General features: G+C 43.6%; 2 protein-coding genes across 4 annotated transcripts in view; both read left to right on the forward strand.

Moving 5' to 3' along the window:
• On the forward strand, nucleotides 1-14,148 carry zfhx2 (zinc finger homeobox 2). 2 transcript variants are annotated; one of them, XM_030078863.1, is made up of 5 exons: nucleotides 1-103; nucleotides 2,370-2,513; nucleotides 4,780-4,840; nucleotides 6,034-10,271; nucleotides 10,964-14,148. In XM_030078863.1, exons 1-5 carry the CDS (start codon nucleotides 98-100, stop codon nucleotides 11,399-11,401), a joined length of 4,887 nt encoding a protein of 1,628 aa, XP_029934723.1. In that variant the 5' UTR covers nucleotides 1-97; the 3' UTR covers nucleotides 11,402-14,148. The 2 variants fall into 2 exon arrangements, with proteins under 2 accessions (XP_029934723.1, XP_029934721.1); XM_030078861.1 differs by lacking the exon at nucleotides 1-103 and adding an exon at nucleotides 205-675.
• Nucleotides 14,149-14,604: 456 nt separating this feature from the next.
• Nucleotides 14,605-15,348, forward strand: part of pabpn1 (poly(A) binding protein, nuclear 1) — a 15,061-nt gene continuing 14,317 nt past the window's right edge. Inside the window, exon 1 of one of the 2 annotated variants that reach the window (XM_030078854.1) lies at nucleotides 14,605-15,094. In XM_030078854.1, coding sequence (XP_029934714.1) covers nucleotides 14,960-15,094 — 135 coding nt within the window. In that variant the 5' untranslated portion in view covers nucleotides 14,605-14,959. The remainder of the gene's footprint in view (nucleotides 15,095-15,348) is intronic. The other variant, XM_030078855.1, reaches the window with a different exon arrangement.

A 15,348-nucleotide genomic window follows, 5' to 3' on the forward strand; every position in this document is an offset into this window, starting at 1 on the left:
AAGGGAGGGGGAGAACAGGAGAGAGGGAGGGCAGGCAAGAAAACTTTTCACTTCTGAGGAGCCACGGAGGAAGCGTGTGTGTGCTGGAGCGGCGACCATGCAGGTAAACGCATTAGCTAATTGCTCCGAACTTAATTAAACGTCATTCGCGATCGCTTAATTACGCCGATGTGCGCGCGGAGAGTGGCCTGCGATTGATATAGGATCGAGCGAACGACGGATTACACCTCATACTAATCCGATCCCATATAGAAATCCAACATTAAATCCCAAACTTTTTTCCTGCCTCGGTCTTCCCTTTTCGCCTCTTCGCCCGCACCACCCCCATCGCCGACCGCCGCGCACGTACTCCCTTTTCCAAGTAGCTTAGCGTTTTAATTCTTTCGCCCAATTACGGCATGAAGCTGTTTTAAAAAAATGATAGTTTAAAGGACCATGTGTTGCACGGCAAGTGTTTAAGATGTGGATTTGAGCCGTGTAACGCGTCAAATTGGGGGGGTCCGTCGGACGGAGAGGGAGGAGGGGGTGCGAGTGTTTTTGAACACATCTGTAAACGGAGCCCACGTTCATTAATTAAATGGCTTTAGTCCGGCTAGGCCTCAATTTGCGCTGTTGAGCAGCAGGCGGCGGGCGGTGCAACACTACATGCCCGATTGGCAGCCCACAATCACAGGGGTAAGGAAATAACTCGAGGCCGAGGTTTTTTTTGGTGAGGTTACTGAAGCCTAGTTAGTCTATTTTCTATCCGGGGACGAGTCAGTCGGTGTATTGACGCTGTAGTTACACCTGGAGCGGGCAGAGTTTTTGGGGAGTGGAGCCGAGCCAGTTGGAGAGTGTTTGAGGAGCGGGTTAATTATCTCTGCTTGCTAACAGGCTAGCTAGCAAAGTGCCACGACTGTTATTAGCTCAACCCTTTTGTTTATTAATTTAATGGCCGTCCGGCTATAACGCGGAGCCGACAACAAGGCTGCACCGACGTCTGCCATGTCTTTTCGCAGTTTTAGAGAACTGACCTGGCTACTGTGCGGGATTATTTTCACCAAATTAACAGCTAACCAGCATTTCCAGATACACTACTGTAATGCGACGTTAAAGGGGGAAGAGGAGGGGGGTGACTTCACAACCTAGCCTGCTAGCTAATTGATTCATCACTGGTCGGCATAGCTAATTAGACTGTTCATTAATTAGCCCAACTACATGGCAAAGAGAAATCAATCTAGCCGAATCGTGTCTTTTAATTATGAATCTCGTGGTGATGAGCTTTTTGTACATGACACCCCTATGCACATGGAGACTCTTGTCGAAATATTATCCGGGCAGATACTCTGCTAGCTTGCTAATTGGCATGACGAGGAAGTGGGGGAAATAGCTGTGTTGGTATTCCTGTGGACATATTTTCGCGGCGAAAAAATCCAGGTTGCATCAAAGAACTTGGATCGTGAACACTTGGGGTAAAATTAATCAAGTTATGTGGTGCAGTTCATACCTGTAGTCTGTGTGTGTATGTGTGTGTGTGTGTGTGTTTTTTTCGTTATGTGAAACTGCACGGAGATCCCAGTTATTGGATAGTTGATGTTGTGGTAATGCAGCACGGTGACCTCAGATAATCTTTAATAATATGGCCACACTTTCCTTGTCTTGGCTAACGATCTGGCCAATACTTTTTCATAATTACTGCATCAAGAGACATTACACTAATTGTAGATACACATGTCATGATTGTATGGAGATAATCCAGTATCCAGCTTTCAGTGGATTGCATGTACCTATGTGATATAAGATCACTTTTATGAAAGTTATTTTATTTATTTATTTATTTATTTTGAATGGAAAGACAGGCGTGATATAAATATGGAAAATCTTGTGCTATGAAGAGTCAGTTTGGAGGATAACCTGTGTACCTCTTGAAATTACATTACATGCCTGTCATTGAAATAATTAGAATACGATTTACTGTGATATGATCACTGCAGACAAAACATAAGGAAACTCCCTGTGAAACGTGGTCATGGTTGAAATGAAGTCATGAATGAAATGGCTTTTAAGATGAGAGTATTGATCTAGGATCAGGCTTTGTTAGAAAGGATAAATAATGTCTTTTTGAAGTGGGTTTGGGACCTGGCTTTGCATTGTGGGCCCACATTTTTTTAAACAGAGCAGAGCATGAGGTGTGCAGGTCGCTTGGCTCAGATATGTAACCAGCAACTATCAGTGTGCTTTTGTCTCAGCTCCTCACCTTCGTTTCATGCAATTCTGTCCTCTTCTCTCAGCTATCTCCAGCGCATGCTATATATAACATATAATAAATCACACTGGCCCACAGTTATTCTCAATAATGTAGGCCTCTAACAGACGTTATTATTTGTTAGGAGGAGTCTGGAGACAGCAACGGGGTGGCAGAGTGGCTGTGCCCCCTGTGCCAACAAGGACAAGCAGACAGATCCTCACTTTCTCTACATCTCACTGACCAACACAATGTACTTCCATCCTGTGTGGACAAACTGCTAGACATTGTGAGTATATCTGGGAATTCTGGACAAAATAATCTTATCACAATATTCTGATTGTGAAGATATAATAGTGTGACACATTTCTAATAGAAATTCTTAAGGAAAAGGAACTGACTTGAGGAATTAAGGCTGAAGTTCACATTAGTTTCTCCTTGACCCAAATTGTTTCCTCTGCAAAACAATGAAAATAAATTATTGACTCAAACTTTTTATTTATTTTTTAACAGCTACACCGCAGTTACTTATAGATGTTGTACGACCAAAATGGAAAAACACAGTTCTCCAAAGAAATCTACAAATAGTACAAGCGTACAAATGAACAATTTATGTAACCTAAATGCCTAAAAACTAAATGGCTATGTAAATCCATATCCTTATGTATGATTAGTGCTTATTGAATCAAATGATATAATAAACATGGCCTAATTTGGATGTTTTTTTGCACAGCAGGGTATCTTAAATTAATATTCCTCAAATGCTGTGGGTGGGAACTGCATTGTTGCCACGGTATTTACAAATCTACACAAACCCACATCAGTCATCTAACTTGACCAGTAACCCAAAATGCGGAAGGAAGATGCATTTCATTACAGTACACAGCACTTTGGCCAGTATTTCAGTTTACTAGTTTCCAAATTAAAGAACACGAGCAATTAAATGAATATATCTGCAATTATTGGGTACATAACATTTTATTATGTGATGTGAATGTGTTGGATAAATGTATTCTATATAGGCTATACTGTATGTATTATATTCAGGGCTTGACACTGTCTCGTCAGCCATTGTGGCTAGTGGTTTTCCAAAGTCTCTATTCACTCAGCATTTTCACCTGCCAAAACTCTTTGTTCCGCAAAAAGTAATTGGTAGTAACGGGAGACTGTAAGAGCATGCATTTGTTTTTAAATAACATTTGATTTGAACAAGAAATCATTATATCTGGGGTTGCCACCTTTAGCTCAGAAAAATATCCCACCAATGCCCCATGATCCCCAACTTAATGGATTTTTTTTTTTTTTAATATAAATAACAATTTCTCTGATTCTCTGGATGTACACGCAGTGTGTAGTTCAGAATGTGCAAGCTTGAAAAGTTCATGTAAAGGGAAATATACAGTAGGCTAGACAGCTGCCTCATCAGAGTAAGGTCTCCAGAAAACAGATATGCAGCCGTCATAATGTCTGATCAAAGTGCCTTATCGACAAATAAAAGCAATACACAAAATAAATTCAACAATAGTACATAACAGTGTATTTTTCTACAAAGGTACAGTATACTTTTTTTTTTTTTTTTAAATTCCTTAACACAATTATACAGGGTGTCCACAGAGTCTCTTTACAATTTAAAAAATCTATTACAAAAGCAATTGATGAGATATGTTAATCCGATTTGTTCTATGTACTCAGTGGTTATCAAAGTTTTTAATCACATTGGACATCAACAACCTGAAGCAAAAGATCACTGAAGCCATTTCCACCATTGATGAGGCTATGCTACAGCGAACATGGCAAGAAATCGAGTACCGTCTAAACCCTTCAATATCTACTCCTCATTTTGTAATTTCCACAGATTTGACTATTCATTTGCTCTTGTAATAAATTTGTTAAATTGTAAAGAGACTTAATGGACACCCTGTATTATTTGATTTTAATAATGAATGGACAATTTTTGGCCCTGGTACCCAGGGAAACCGCTCTGTTAACCTGTGGGAATGTTCAGGTGACTGGAGAGTGGAGGCACTACCTGTGTATTTTCCCCTTCCCTGGTTGTCAGAGACGCCCAGAGAATATGAACGCATCTTGAGGATCAGTTCACCGAGGAATGCATCATTTCCTTCCAAAATGCAGGACAGTTCTGTGTTTTAAGGGATAGGTGGCAACTCTAACTATCTAACCTGAGTAAACTGTGTGTGTGTGCGTGCCACCTGCCAAAGTGGCTAGTAAGAGTGACGGCGTTACACGCCACTGCCAAATTCTGCCTGCATCTGGCGGGTGGGTGGATGTTAATGTCAAGCCCCGATTATATTATAAGTGGATAAAATGATAGAACACAACTTTATTTATACCTCAAGGGTAAACAGCAAATTAGAAGCCAGGCAGGCTTGCTATGTGTAATAAAAGTACCCATCCATGTGTCACGCCCAGATGAGCACCGTGTTGTCTTAATGCTAGAAAGCATTCACTCTGAAAGGAGGAGTTGCACAGTAAAGTTTGCCTTGTGAATTTTGCAGACTGAACTTATTGATTTTTCTGTTTCTTTTCTTTTACAGGCTATTCCAGCACAGTGTGCCAGTGGACAAGAAGAGGACAAAGGTGCTCAGAAACCCACAGGTGAGTGTGAAAGATACTCCCACTTCGTAGACCTGTAACTTTCTTGTTATTGGTCCTGTTAAGCACAGATTATGTCTAAAAGTACTATGTTGATGCTTCAGCTGGCCTGACTTGGGTTGACTGTATTGTTTACTTTCACATTTCATTTGGCTTTAGGTCAACAAAGGCTATACAAATTTAATTACATGTGTAACATAGTTGTTACAGCAGGTACAAGCAAAGTGAAAACATTTTTGTTTTTTGAAAAAGGGGTGGCAGTGAAATGATGTAAACAAATCTTCACTTTGATTAAAAACAAAAAATAAGCTGTTTTTGAAAGTGGGTTGGGTAGGTGCAGATATTCAAAAATGGCTAACACAGGCATCAGGATGAAATAGCCTACATTTGTAAATGTCAATTTCTGCTGTAAACTAGCCGTCGCCACTTGCCAAATGCGCCAAAAATATTCCCTTGGAGAGTTAATTTTGGAGGTCTACCTGCCACGGGGCGGGTAAATATTTGCACCAAGTCATGTAATAAATTATGCAAGAGGTGGCTTTAAATTCATACGGTAGCTAACGTTAGTGCTTGACCGGTGATGTTTGTGTGTCGCACTTCAGTAGCTCCCCGTAGCCCGTCAGCTAGTGCTAGTGATCTGTTTGTGTGTCACACTGAAATAGCTCCCCCGACGTCGCGTCACATGTTGTGAGGTTAGCCCAGGGTTAGCCTAGCCAGCTCAGAAGGACGACACGCAACGCACTGGGAGTTGGAACGATGTGGCGACACATAGCTGTTAAGGGATGTCTGAGAGGAAATCTGACTGTTTTTTTGGTTGCAAATGCCATTTTGTTTACAAAAAAGATTTATTTTATTTATAAAGGTTATTTTGTTCAATTAATATTTACAGTTACAGTTAGTAATATTTACAGAGTTAATCTAAATAAAAATAATTGTTCACAACAACAAAATATTAAAATGTATTTTAAATCTTACTTTGGCCTCTTCTCTAAACGTGTATTTCAATATAATACTGTTATCTCAATTAAAAGCACTAAAACACATATGGGACAACAAAAGGCAATTTGTTATTTTGTCCGGTAAAAAAATTGGTTGGCCGGTAGATTTTTTCAATTGCCGGTCCCCTTGGCCAGTGAGCCAAAAAGTTAGTTTACACCCCTGGTTGAAAATGATACATATTTTGTTTATTTTACCAGATCCTGCCTCTGTCCAACAACTGAAGTATGGTGAAGACTCCTGTTCAGAACCCAATGAGTGCAAAGAGAATTCAGATGCTGCTCAGCCACCTGGAGACAAAGTGATGGAGGAAGAAAAGGTTATGGAACAGGAGGGAGTCAAAGCTCAGCCCGAATCGGAACAGGAGGGAAGTCAACCCACAGCAGCAAAACTGCCCAACAGCACGACCGAAAATACAGAAATGCCAGACACTAATGAAAAATCAAGTGGTAAAAATGTTTCGGTAGCTGAAAATAACACCCGGCCATTCAAATGCAATGCCTGCCTGGAAACCTTTCCCACCAAGACTGCTTTGAGCGTTCATTACACCTCTGCATCCCACATTCAGAGAATGACAACAGGCTCTGCAAAGCGGGGTGGGGAACATGACCCCCAAACTGCTCTGGTTCCTGTCCTGTCACGGCCATATATATCAAACAAACCATACCAGTGTGCTGTGTGTCGAGTCTCTTACAATCACGCCATCACCCTTGAGAGCCATATGAAATCTGTCTTACACCAGACCCGCAGCAGAAATGCTGGAAATGCTGCCAACGCTGCAGTGGCCCCTGGTAGTTTGGGAGGTAGCAGCAACAGTGTTCCGAACACAATAGTGGGCACCCCTGGGTGTGGAACCACTCAGTTAGTCACCACCACCAACTGTGCTGCCCCTGGTACCTTGATGGTGACTCCTAAAGATGGGGAGCAGGTCCAGACTTCACCAGCAGCTCACTCCCTCCTCTCCTCCCCTGTGGCCTCAGCTCAGGCGGTCTCAGCCTTTCTCACCCTCCTCACATCCAGCCCCAGCTCCCTCTCACACTCCCTCCTTCCCTCCCTGTTTGCAGCTAGTGCGGCTCCTGGTGCAGCCGCACCCCAGCTTGTGCCTCAGCCTCAGATGCTTATGCCCTTGATCCTGAATGGGCTTCAAGCTCAAACCCAGCAGCACCCAGACAACCAGCCAGGCCAGCTCCTGACCCAGTGTGTGCCATTACTAGGTCTCAGCACAGCCCAGCAAGCCGTACTTGCCCAAAGACTCAGCAACTTACAAAACCAGTGGCCCTCTGCGGGAATCCAAACAAATGCACAACCCTGTCCCGAAGAGCAAAAACAGGGTGCAAAATGTGAGGCAGAACAAGTGAAGCAGGAGAGTGATGAGACAGTTGAAGATAAGGGTGCAGTACAGGTCAAGGACAGGGACAGTTGGACTACAGAAAGCATTAAAAAAGAGAGAGATAAAGAAGACGACAGTAACGACTTTTCACAGGGTCCTAAAACAGAAAGCAAAATGAAGGTTGAGAATGATGAAGACAATGGGAAGGCACATAGAGATCGCACAACAGATGGAGACGGCTTGAATGATCAGTTGGACCTGGAAGGTGATAAAGCAGCTAGCCTAAATCTCTCCCCAATGGCCACAGAGAAAAGCTTCCGCAATAACAATCTCTCGCCTACTGCATCTGTGCCCAGCAACTCAAGCCTGAGTCCTGTAAATTTAAACCTTACACTTAGTCCCGATTCTACGCCTCAAAAATCACAAGCAGGCACAAGTCCTTGTGGCTCCTTTGGCACCCCAAAAACCAGTCCCTATGCAAATGCCTTAACTTCATCCGACCAAATTCGACCCTATTGTAATACATTTGGGCGCATCATCTCTCCAGACCTTCCAGTACTATCAGAGTTCCAGTCAGAGGTTCTCTGGGCATTTTTTGAGTCGCGTAGTGAGGCTGATGCTGCGAGTCCTCCCCATGAAGACTGTGAGGCACTGGGTAGAGAGGTAGGGCTCTCTGAGGAAGAGGTACGCAAGTGGCTGAGCCAAGCCCGATATGCCAAAGACAGGCAAAGGACTGCAGGGCTAGAGCACATACATGGCCTGGTGGGGTTGACAAGGCTTGTCCAAGGTTCTGATGACTATGATGATGAGGAAAGCTCACTAATAATAGCAGAAGGCGAGGATGATGCTGAAGCCTCAGATAGTCAAGCAATTGATTTGTCTAAGAGAAGAGGGAAGCGAAAACAGAGAGATCTGGGAAGGGAAGGTCAGGGAGACTCCTGTCTGACTTCAGACTCTGAAAATGAAGTCTACACCTCTGTCATTGTGTCTGATGAGGAAAGTCAGAATGGGTCTATGAGGGAGGGGCCTGAGAGTCCCGCTAAAGATGAAGCACAGCGAGAGGCACCTGGTGATAAGGGCTTAGGTGGTGGAAAGGTGCTGCGCTCCACCACAGTGTTTCTCTCTGATGCAGAAGATGAGTATGAAGAGGAGGAGAGCGGTGCAGGTCAGAGGGCCAAGAGGAAAAAAAGGAAGGGAGAGTTTGAGCACGATGAGGTGGAAGTCAAGAAGGAGAGGCAAGACCCAGATGTGGATCTAGAGTTGGAGGCCCAAGGGGATCCTCCAAGCACTCAGACACACTCCATGGACCATCCAGAGCTTCCAAGTGGCATCCTCCACTCCCTCCCTCTGTCTCTGTCTCTCGCACACTTTTCTACTCAATTCCTGAGCCCCTATGTCCTGTCTCTTCCTCCTTCAGTGGTTGGAGATGGAAGCAAACTACCCATCTTTTCCAACCCCCCTAATATCACACGCTTTTCTGATTCTCTTCTCTCACAGCCGCTCTCCTCCCACAGCCAGACCTCTCACTACCTTTCCAATGGCGATGACTGTGAGTCAGCTCTGGATCTAAGCATGGGGAAAAACAGCAATTCCAAATATGCTTCTTCCTCATCATCATTAAATCTAGCTGATAAAACGTCAGCGCAGAAGGGACGGTTGCTGGATGGACTCGGCTTGAGGCCCACATCCAAAGGTCTGGTAGTCGTCCAAGTTAAGCCTGACCATGCTACTGCCATGCCTTCTTCCAACAGCAGCACAGGTCTGGTCAATTGCAATAATATGATTAAGTCTAGTATTTACATGAGGGCAGCAGAGAAGATGAATGCCACACTATTGGAAAGAGAGCGCGAAAAAGAGAGAGAGAAGGAAAGGGAAAGGGAGCAGCAGCAGCAGAAGAAGTCCAAGGGCAAACGGTTTCGGGACATGCGGCGTTCAAGAACCATCATCCAAGCTGAGCAACTTGACATACTGTATGGCTGTTATTTCAAAGACCCAAATCCCGGGAAACATGAATTTGAACAGATTTCAGAATGGGTCCATCTTCCAAAGAAGGTTGTCCAGATTTGGTTCCAAAACATGAGGGCGAGGGAACGGAAAGGTGAGGTCCGATTCATCAGTGATGGGACCCTGGCAGCAGTGGGAAAACCTCTTATTAAATTCACCTGGCCTCTCTCCAAACCTATATTCTCCAACAAGCCAGTTGCAAACAACACTGGGTGTATTACAACCGCCCCAATAGTCCGAACCCTCATGAAGACAGAGAAGGAGCCTGTAAAGGAGTTGAGCAAACCAGCTGTGATGAAAAAAATTACCCCGATTCCCATCAAGCCCAAGGAGGTTGTTTCTTCCACTGCGGTCTCTCCTGTGAGCAGCAGTGCTTTTGCAGTGCCAAAGACCAAACTAGAGACCACCAGCAACATCACTATGGTCAAAGTTGCACCCAAAGTCAACACCCCCATTCTTCTAGCACCACCTAAGGACCCTGTCCCCATTGCACCACGTCCAGCCCAGAAGCGAATGCTAGAAGAGGAGAGTGAGGAAGACAAGACAGATGAGGAGAAGGACAATGAAAATGAGGTGAGGCCTGGACCAGGAGCCACTAACCGTATGGTGCCCAAACTGCCCACAACTCCCATTAACAACAAGCCTCCTGCCACGACAGCAGTGCCACCAAAACAAAACGGACTCAACTACTGGACCCCTAAAGGCCCCTTTAAGATCAACACACTATCAAGAGAACAGCTGGCTCTTCCCACGCACACACCTCCTCGTACCATCCCTCCTCCCCCAACCCCCAGCATTGCACCAGTCAGCCCAAATACCCCTAGCTCTGCCAAAGTGGCCAGCCCCACCACCCCAGCTGTGGCTAAATCAAGCCCAACAGAGGGTAGCTTATTGCCTCATTCGTCCAGTCGTAGGCCACGCACACACCTATCCTGCCTGCAGCTGTCCATTCTGCAGTCCTGTTATGAGACCTGTGCCCACCCCAATGCTATGGAGTGCGAGGCCATCGGCTCAGAGCTCAGCCTGCCCCTCAAAGTGGTGCAGATCTGGTTCCAAAACACAAGGGCAAAGGAAAAGCGCTGGCGGCTGCAGCAAGAGAAAATGGTAAGCTGACAAGTGACCTACACTCCTTGTTAGTTTATTAATGCTTAGTATAAAGTCACAACTGCATATCAATGAGATATCATATACAACAGGAGTATTGTACTATGTTGTGGACTTTATAGACCTGTTTTCTTCCTGGCTTCACATTTTTGGATTTATTTAAAATAAATCCAATAATTTTAGTAATGAATATAGATGCAGAAGACCTACACCATATCTAACTCTGTTTATTCTAGTATTTATTGATCGAGAGCATTGGTATCAATAGGCTTACCATACTCAAGATAGTTTGAGAACTTGTCCTTACATTTTATAGTTTGTTTTTTATTGTTTTCAGTTTTAGAACTTCAGAAGATAAAACACATTAAATGTAAATATATGTGACTAAGTAAAATTTCAGACAATAGCGGCTTGAATATGCTTTCTTTTCCATTAGTTTTCTTTAATTTTTGTTACATGGGTGGTGAAACTGGGACTGAATGATTAAGTGCTATACAAATGAACTGAAACGAGTAGTGAGTATGCAGAAGGCTTGATCCCCCCCCCCCCCCCCCCCCCCCCCCCCCCCCCCCCCCCAGTTAATTTAAACCTACAAGACAAGTCAGCTTTATCAAACTTTGATATTATTTTTTTTTTCCTCTCTCTACCTCTCTGGCCCCAACCATCTGTCTGTCCCACCCTTCCATTCCCAGTCTCCTCTGGCAGATGGCAAGATGGACATGAGCTCGGGAAGCTACCTGCAGTACAACGCACTTCGAGCCAACCGTCCCATCCTACCCAAACCTGTGCAGCTGACAGTTATCGAACCTGCAGCTCCCCCTGTGGCAGGTCAGCCAGTGCCAAAGGAGACCCTAACAGGCCGCTGTGAGGCTTGCAATGTCTCCTTTGAGTCACGCGCTGCGGCCAGAGCCCATGTCTTCTCCCCACGTCATTTGTCGACCCTGCGAACCACTAACTTTGGCCAGCCGACAACACTCATCAACAAAAACGGAACCAGTAGTAGTGGATCTGGCAGTGTTGTGCAGAGCTCACCGGTCTCTCTTTCCACTCCGGTCACTAGTTCTGGTGGTAGTTCTGGAGGGGAGATGGTTGTGGAATCACCCCCACCGGTGGCCACCAGCAACAGCTAAAGACTCTGATCAGGATTGGTCTGCAAACTGACTCTTCCTTGGACCCATTTGGGCTCCTCAGATTTTAATAAACAAGTTTGAGCACTAATACTCAAAAGCTAATATTCTTTAGTTTTTGAAGTAGGCTCTCCCTGCACCCGCTATCCCTTGCGCAACCCTCACTGACTGGAAACCCTGTTGAACATTTAATCTATAGACTTCACCTCAAATCTAATCCAACAACAGACTATTGCCCCACTGCTTCACACTTTATCAGTGGCTATCTGATGAGTGATGAACTCAGTTCCCACTCCCCTTACCCAGACATTTTTGGTCCTAGGCCTGTGGTTATATATTACCTTACTTACATGATCCTCCTATAATTTCTAAAGTCACTCAACCTCCCATGCTTGTACTGTCCTGCTACCCCGAAGACTGATGCAAAGCATTTCTTCTTTGGAAGTGGCCATTTGACATTGGGCCTGGAATCACTTTTTGGGACAATAACAAAATATTCACATCAATATGTCCCAGTTTGCTCCTATGGAATTGGTTATTTCTTATGCCTACTTTCACTGCTACGGCAAAGATTGCTTGGATTTAATGAGTGGATTGAATCAGTGGGAGAGGCAAAACTGCTATCGACTGTCATATTTTTATTTGCTACAGGCTTGTGGTCTGAAAGAGCATTGTTTGTCTACTCACTTGGGATATAAGAGGTACTTAAGCAAGAATAGGGCTGTTCACGTGTTCCCCGTTGATGTATGTGTTCACCGTTTTCATGACAATCCAAATAGGGCAAAACGAGAGGCTGAGGAAGGTAGACTCTTGGCATACCGCACTTTGACACATTTTACATTGTATGAAATGTTTTTTTAAGCATTCTGATGCAGTGTCTATGAAAAGATACATTAATGCATGTTGGATGCCTTAATATAAATCACAAATTAAACTGATGATTTTTGCTAGTCTAATAAACCATGCTTTAGGTGTGACCACACTGTTGTTCAAGAAACAGACCTGATTCAACGAAGAAGAGTTCTGTTCCAAATTTATATCCATCTTGTCGAGCAAGAAGCATTACAAAGACTTCATTCAATTTGTGGAATATAGCGAATCCAGTCTGTACAAGTATCAATCAGTCACACAAGACTTAAGTTGATGACTGTCCTACTTGTTTAGCTGTTGATCACTTTGAAAGAGTAGGATTTGTTTATTTTCCCAAAATTTTGGATATCTCATTTTGAAATGCAACTCTTCTTTCTGGAAAATAAATGTTTTCAGCTATTGGTGGTGTGCCAGAAACATGACAGCCTTAAAAAAGTAAACACCACCATATAGATCAAATCAACCCCAAGTGCTCCTCATAATGTTTGCAAATGATTTTTACCCACATTTGGTGTCCTTTCAAGCCCTGGCCATTTCCCATTTGGTACATCTGTTTAATTTGTTGTGAATATTGTGTGAACCAGGAGAATTAGTGCTCATTTTTATTGATATTTTATTGGTTTTAATATCTACACAGATGAGTCAATACACGCAAATAATATGTTAGTGGTGTAACTTGTAAAGTTCAAAGCCAAACATCTGGAGATATTACAAGAACAGGGCTTGAAATGGGCTGACTCCCTTCCCCCCAACACACACACTTTGTTTTTTTTTTTTTTTTTTTTTAGTTTTGAAACATAGTTGCTAATTCTGGTAATGTACGTACTGGGAAATGAGATCCAACAATGTTTGGAAAGACAAGGGAGAAAGCTGGGTATTTCCAGTAGCCTTGTGGGACTATTGGGTACTCAAGTCCAGGAAGCAAATTGGGAAACATAAAATGTGTTGACTGAGAGCTAATAAGATGGTGCTGTTTTGAAGGACACATGACATACTAAAGATGTTTTCCTTCAATTTAAGTTGTATATTATTGTTATTAATGTTACTATCAATAGTTTTAACAAAAATGCAAAACTAAAACATGGACTTTTGTAAAGAAATATATTAAGAAAAAAGTGATATTCCAAAGTAATCCTCTTTTTGCTTTCTGTCATTCAAAAAACCAAAAAGCAATCTTGAGGTCGACAGAGAGCAGGAGAGGTGTTCCTAAATGCAAACTGTAAAGGATGTCCCGTGGCTTGACACGAGCACCAGTCCACCACTTCTGCACAAGCTACAGGCATTTCAGCCATTAACACGATGTGAGAGTCACTCAGCGTGGTTTTAAAAGCTAAGGATGGTTACACAAATATCCTTTGATAAGTAATATTTTTTTTATTGCTGTTAAGAAGCTGTATCTTGTGTGTAAAGGAAGGACTGAAGTGCTTGAGCCTCAAGACTGGGATTATACACATACACCCACCTACACACACACATACACACACACACACACACACACACACACACACAGACACGGTGTTGCACTGTCCAAACTAGATAGGTTTTTATGGAGATCTGCTTTTTATTCTCTTATGTTTCATTGTCACTTTGATTATCACTATTGTTATAACTGTACTACTTATCCTATTGTTATCATTAATACTCATCACTGTTTTGATTATTATTGATCCATAATGGTTTTTAATGCCACCTCTCTGCTCAAAAAGAGTATGGTATTGATATGAATATTGAACAATAATGGTGGCAGTGTTGTTATGAATTGTTAGATTTTTGATTAAGCTTAATTTTCCTCCTCACTTGTACCTGCCTTTTTTGTGTTTGGTCTCCATTATGCTTTCTTTGATATACAGAAAAAGAAATAAAATCAGTTGAACAACAAAGCTTATCGATGTAATTGCACTTGGAGATCTGTTGATTATTGCCTTTTTTCGAGGGGGGTGTTGGGGCCTCCCTCAACTGTCAGGTTTGATTTTTTAGATCTAACCATACAATAGCCTTTATGACTTTTTTTTGTTTTGACTGGCAAATTCTCTGTTTTCTGTGTCGAGGCTTGTGTTTTATCACGATTTCAAACAAAGGTCACCAGGGTCGCACTGGGAAGACAATTTATGTGACAGTCTGTAAATGTGCTCGGAATTAATTTGCTGAGCGAATGGCTTTGCCGGCCTTTGTATGACTAAAGTGATTGACAGGAGCCTAATCGAATTAAAGACACATATGCAAGTCGGGGACGGCGATGTCCCGCGCGGCCGTCCAATGGGAGCCCGGGAGACACAAATGAGGTTTGTCTAGAAGCTTCCACTGACAAATAGGATTGAGAGTGTACGCCTGCAGTGATACATGACTCCGCCCTCGGCTTCCATTTCTGAACTGAAAGGACGCCGTTCTCGCGTAGAGTCCTCGCCTTTTTATACACATATTCAAGTAAATAAACTAGCTTTTCTCTGCAGTAAATTAGGAGCATTAACCCACCACACCGAGTGAAACGGCGGTCCTCATGTGCCGTGGGATGCTGCCTGCACTGTAGCTGGAACTGAAGCTGGCATTTTTTTATTTCCCATTTTAACTTTCCTAAGCGGCGTTTTCCGCCGTTTTTTTTCTTGTAGCCCCACTCGCTCTACCCCTTGCGTGAGTCGGGGCCTAGAGCGTCGCTTTAGCCACGAGGCGCGTAGGTACAGCGGGAACAGGGCGATGGCGGAGTTCGGTAACGGACTGGCGGAGGAATCTCTACTAGATTCAGACCCGGGCCATCCCGAGCTAGAAGACCCGGGTGTCGGTGACGAGGAACCAGGATTAGAAGAGGGAGAGGCCGCGATTGAAGACCCGGTAAGTGAAGGGCATTGTTTCAATTTTGAGAGCACTACGAAAAACTAGAGAGCGTACGTGTGACTCGAGTGTGAGTCGTGTGTGTGTGAAGGCCCTATTTTGCTCGGTTTTCTGGTACAAATCTTGTGTCACATGCGGTGTGCGTTACTGCTATCGCCAGGTCGACGTTATATTAACCGCCATTGTGGTTCACGCAGTGCAGTAGAAATGGGTGGTGACATGCGTGGTACCGGTAGCCATCTTGGTGCAACAGC

This window comes from Myripristis murdjan, chromosome 20, assembly GCF_902150065.1.
Source record: "Myripristis murdjan chromosome 20, fMyrMur1.1, whole genome shotgun sequence".
In the NCBI taxonomy this organism is placed as follows: Eukaryota; Metazoa; Chordata; class Actinopteri; order Holocentriformes; family Holocentridae; genus Myripristis; species Myripristis murdjan.

Coding starts and splice junctions, on each gene's coding strand:
- zfhx2 (XM_030078861.1), top strand. CDS start 646: ATGCCCGATTGGCAGCCCACAATCACAGGG. Junction 676..2,369: donor GGCAGCCCACAATCACAGGG/GTAAGGAAATAA, acceptor ATTATTTGTTAG/GAGGAGTCTGGAGACAGCAA. Junction 4,841..6,033: donor AGGTGCTCAGAAACCCACAG/GTGAGTGTGAAA, acceptor TTATTTTACCAG/ATCCTGCCTCTGTCCAACAA.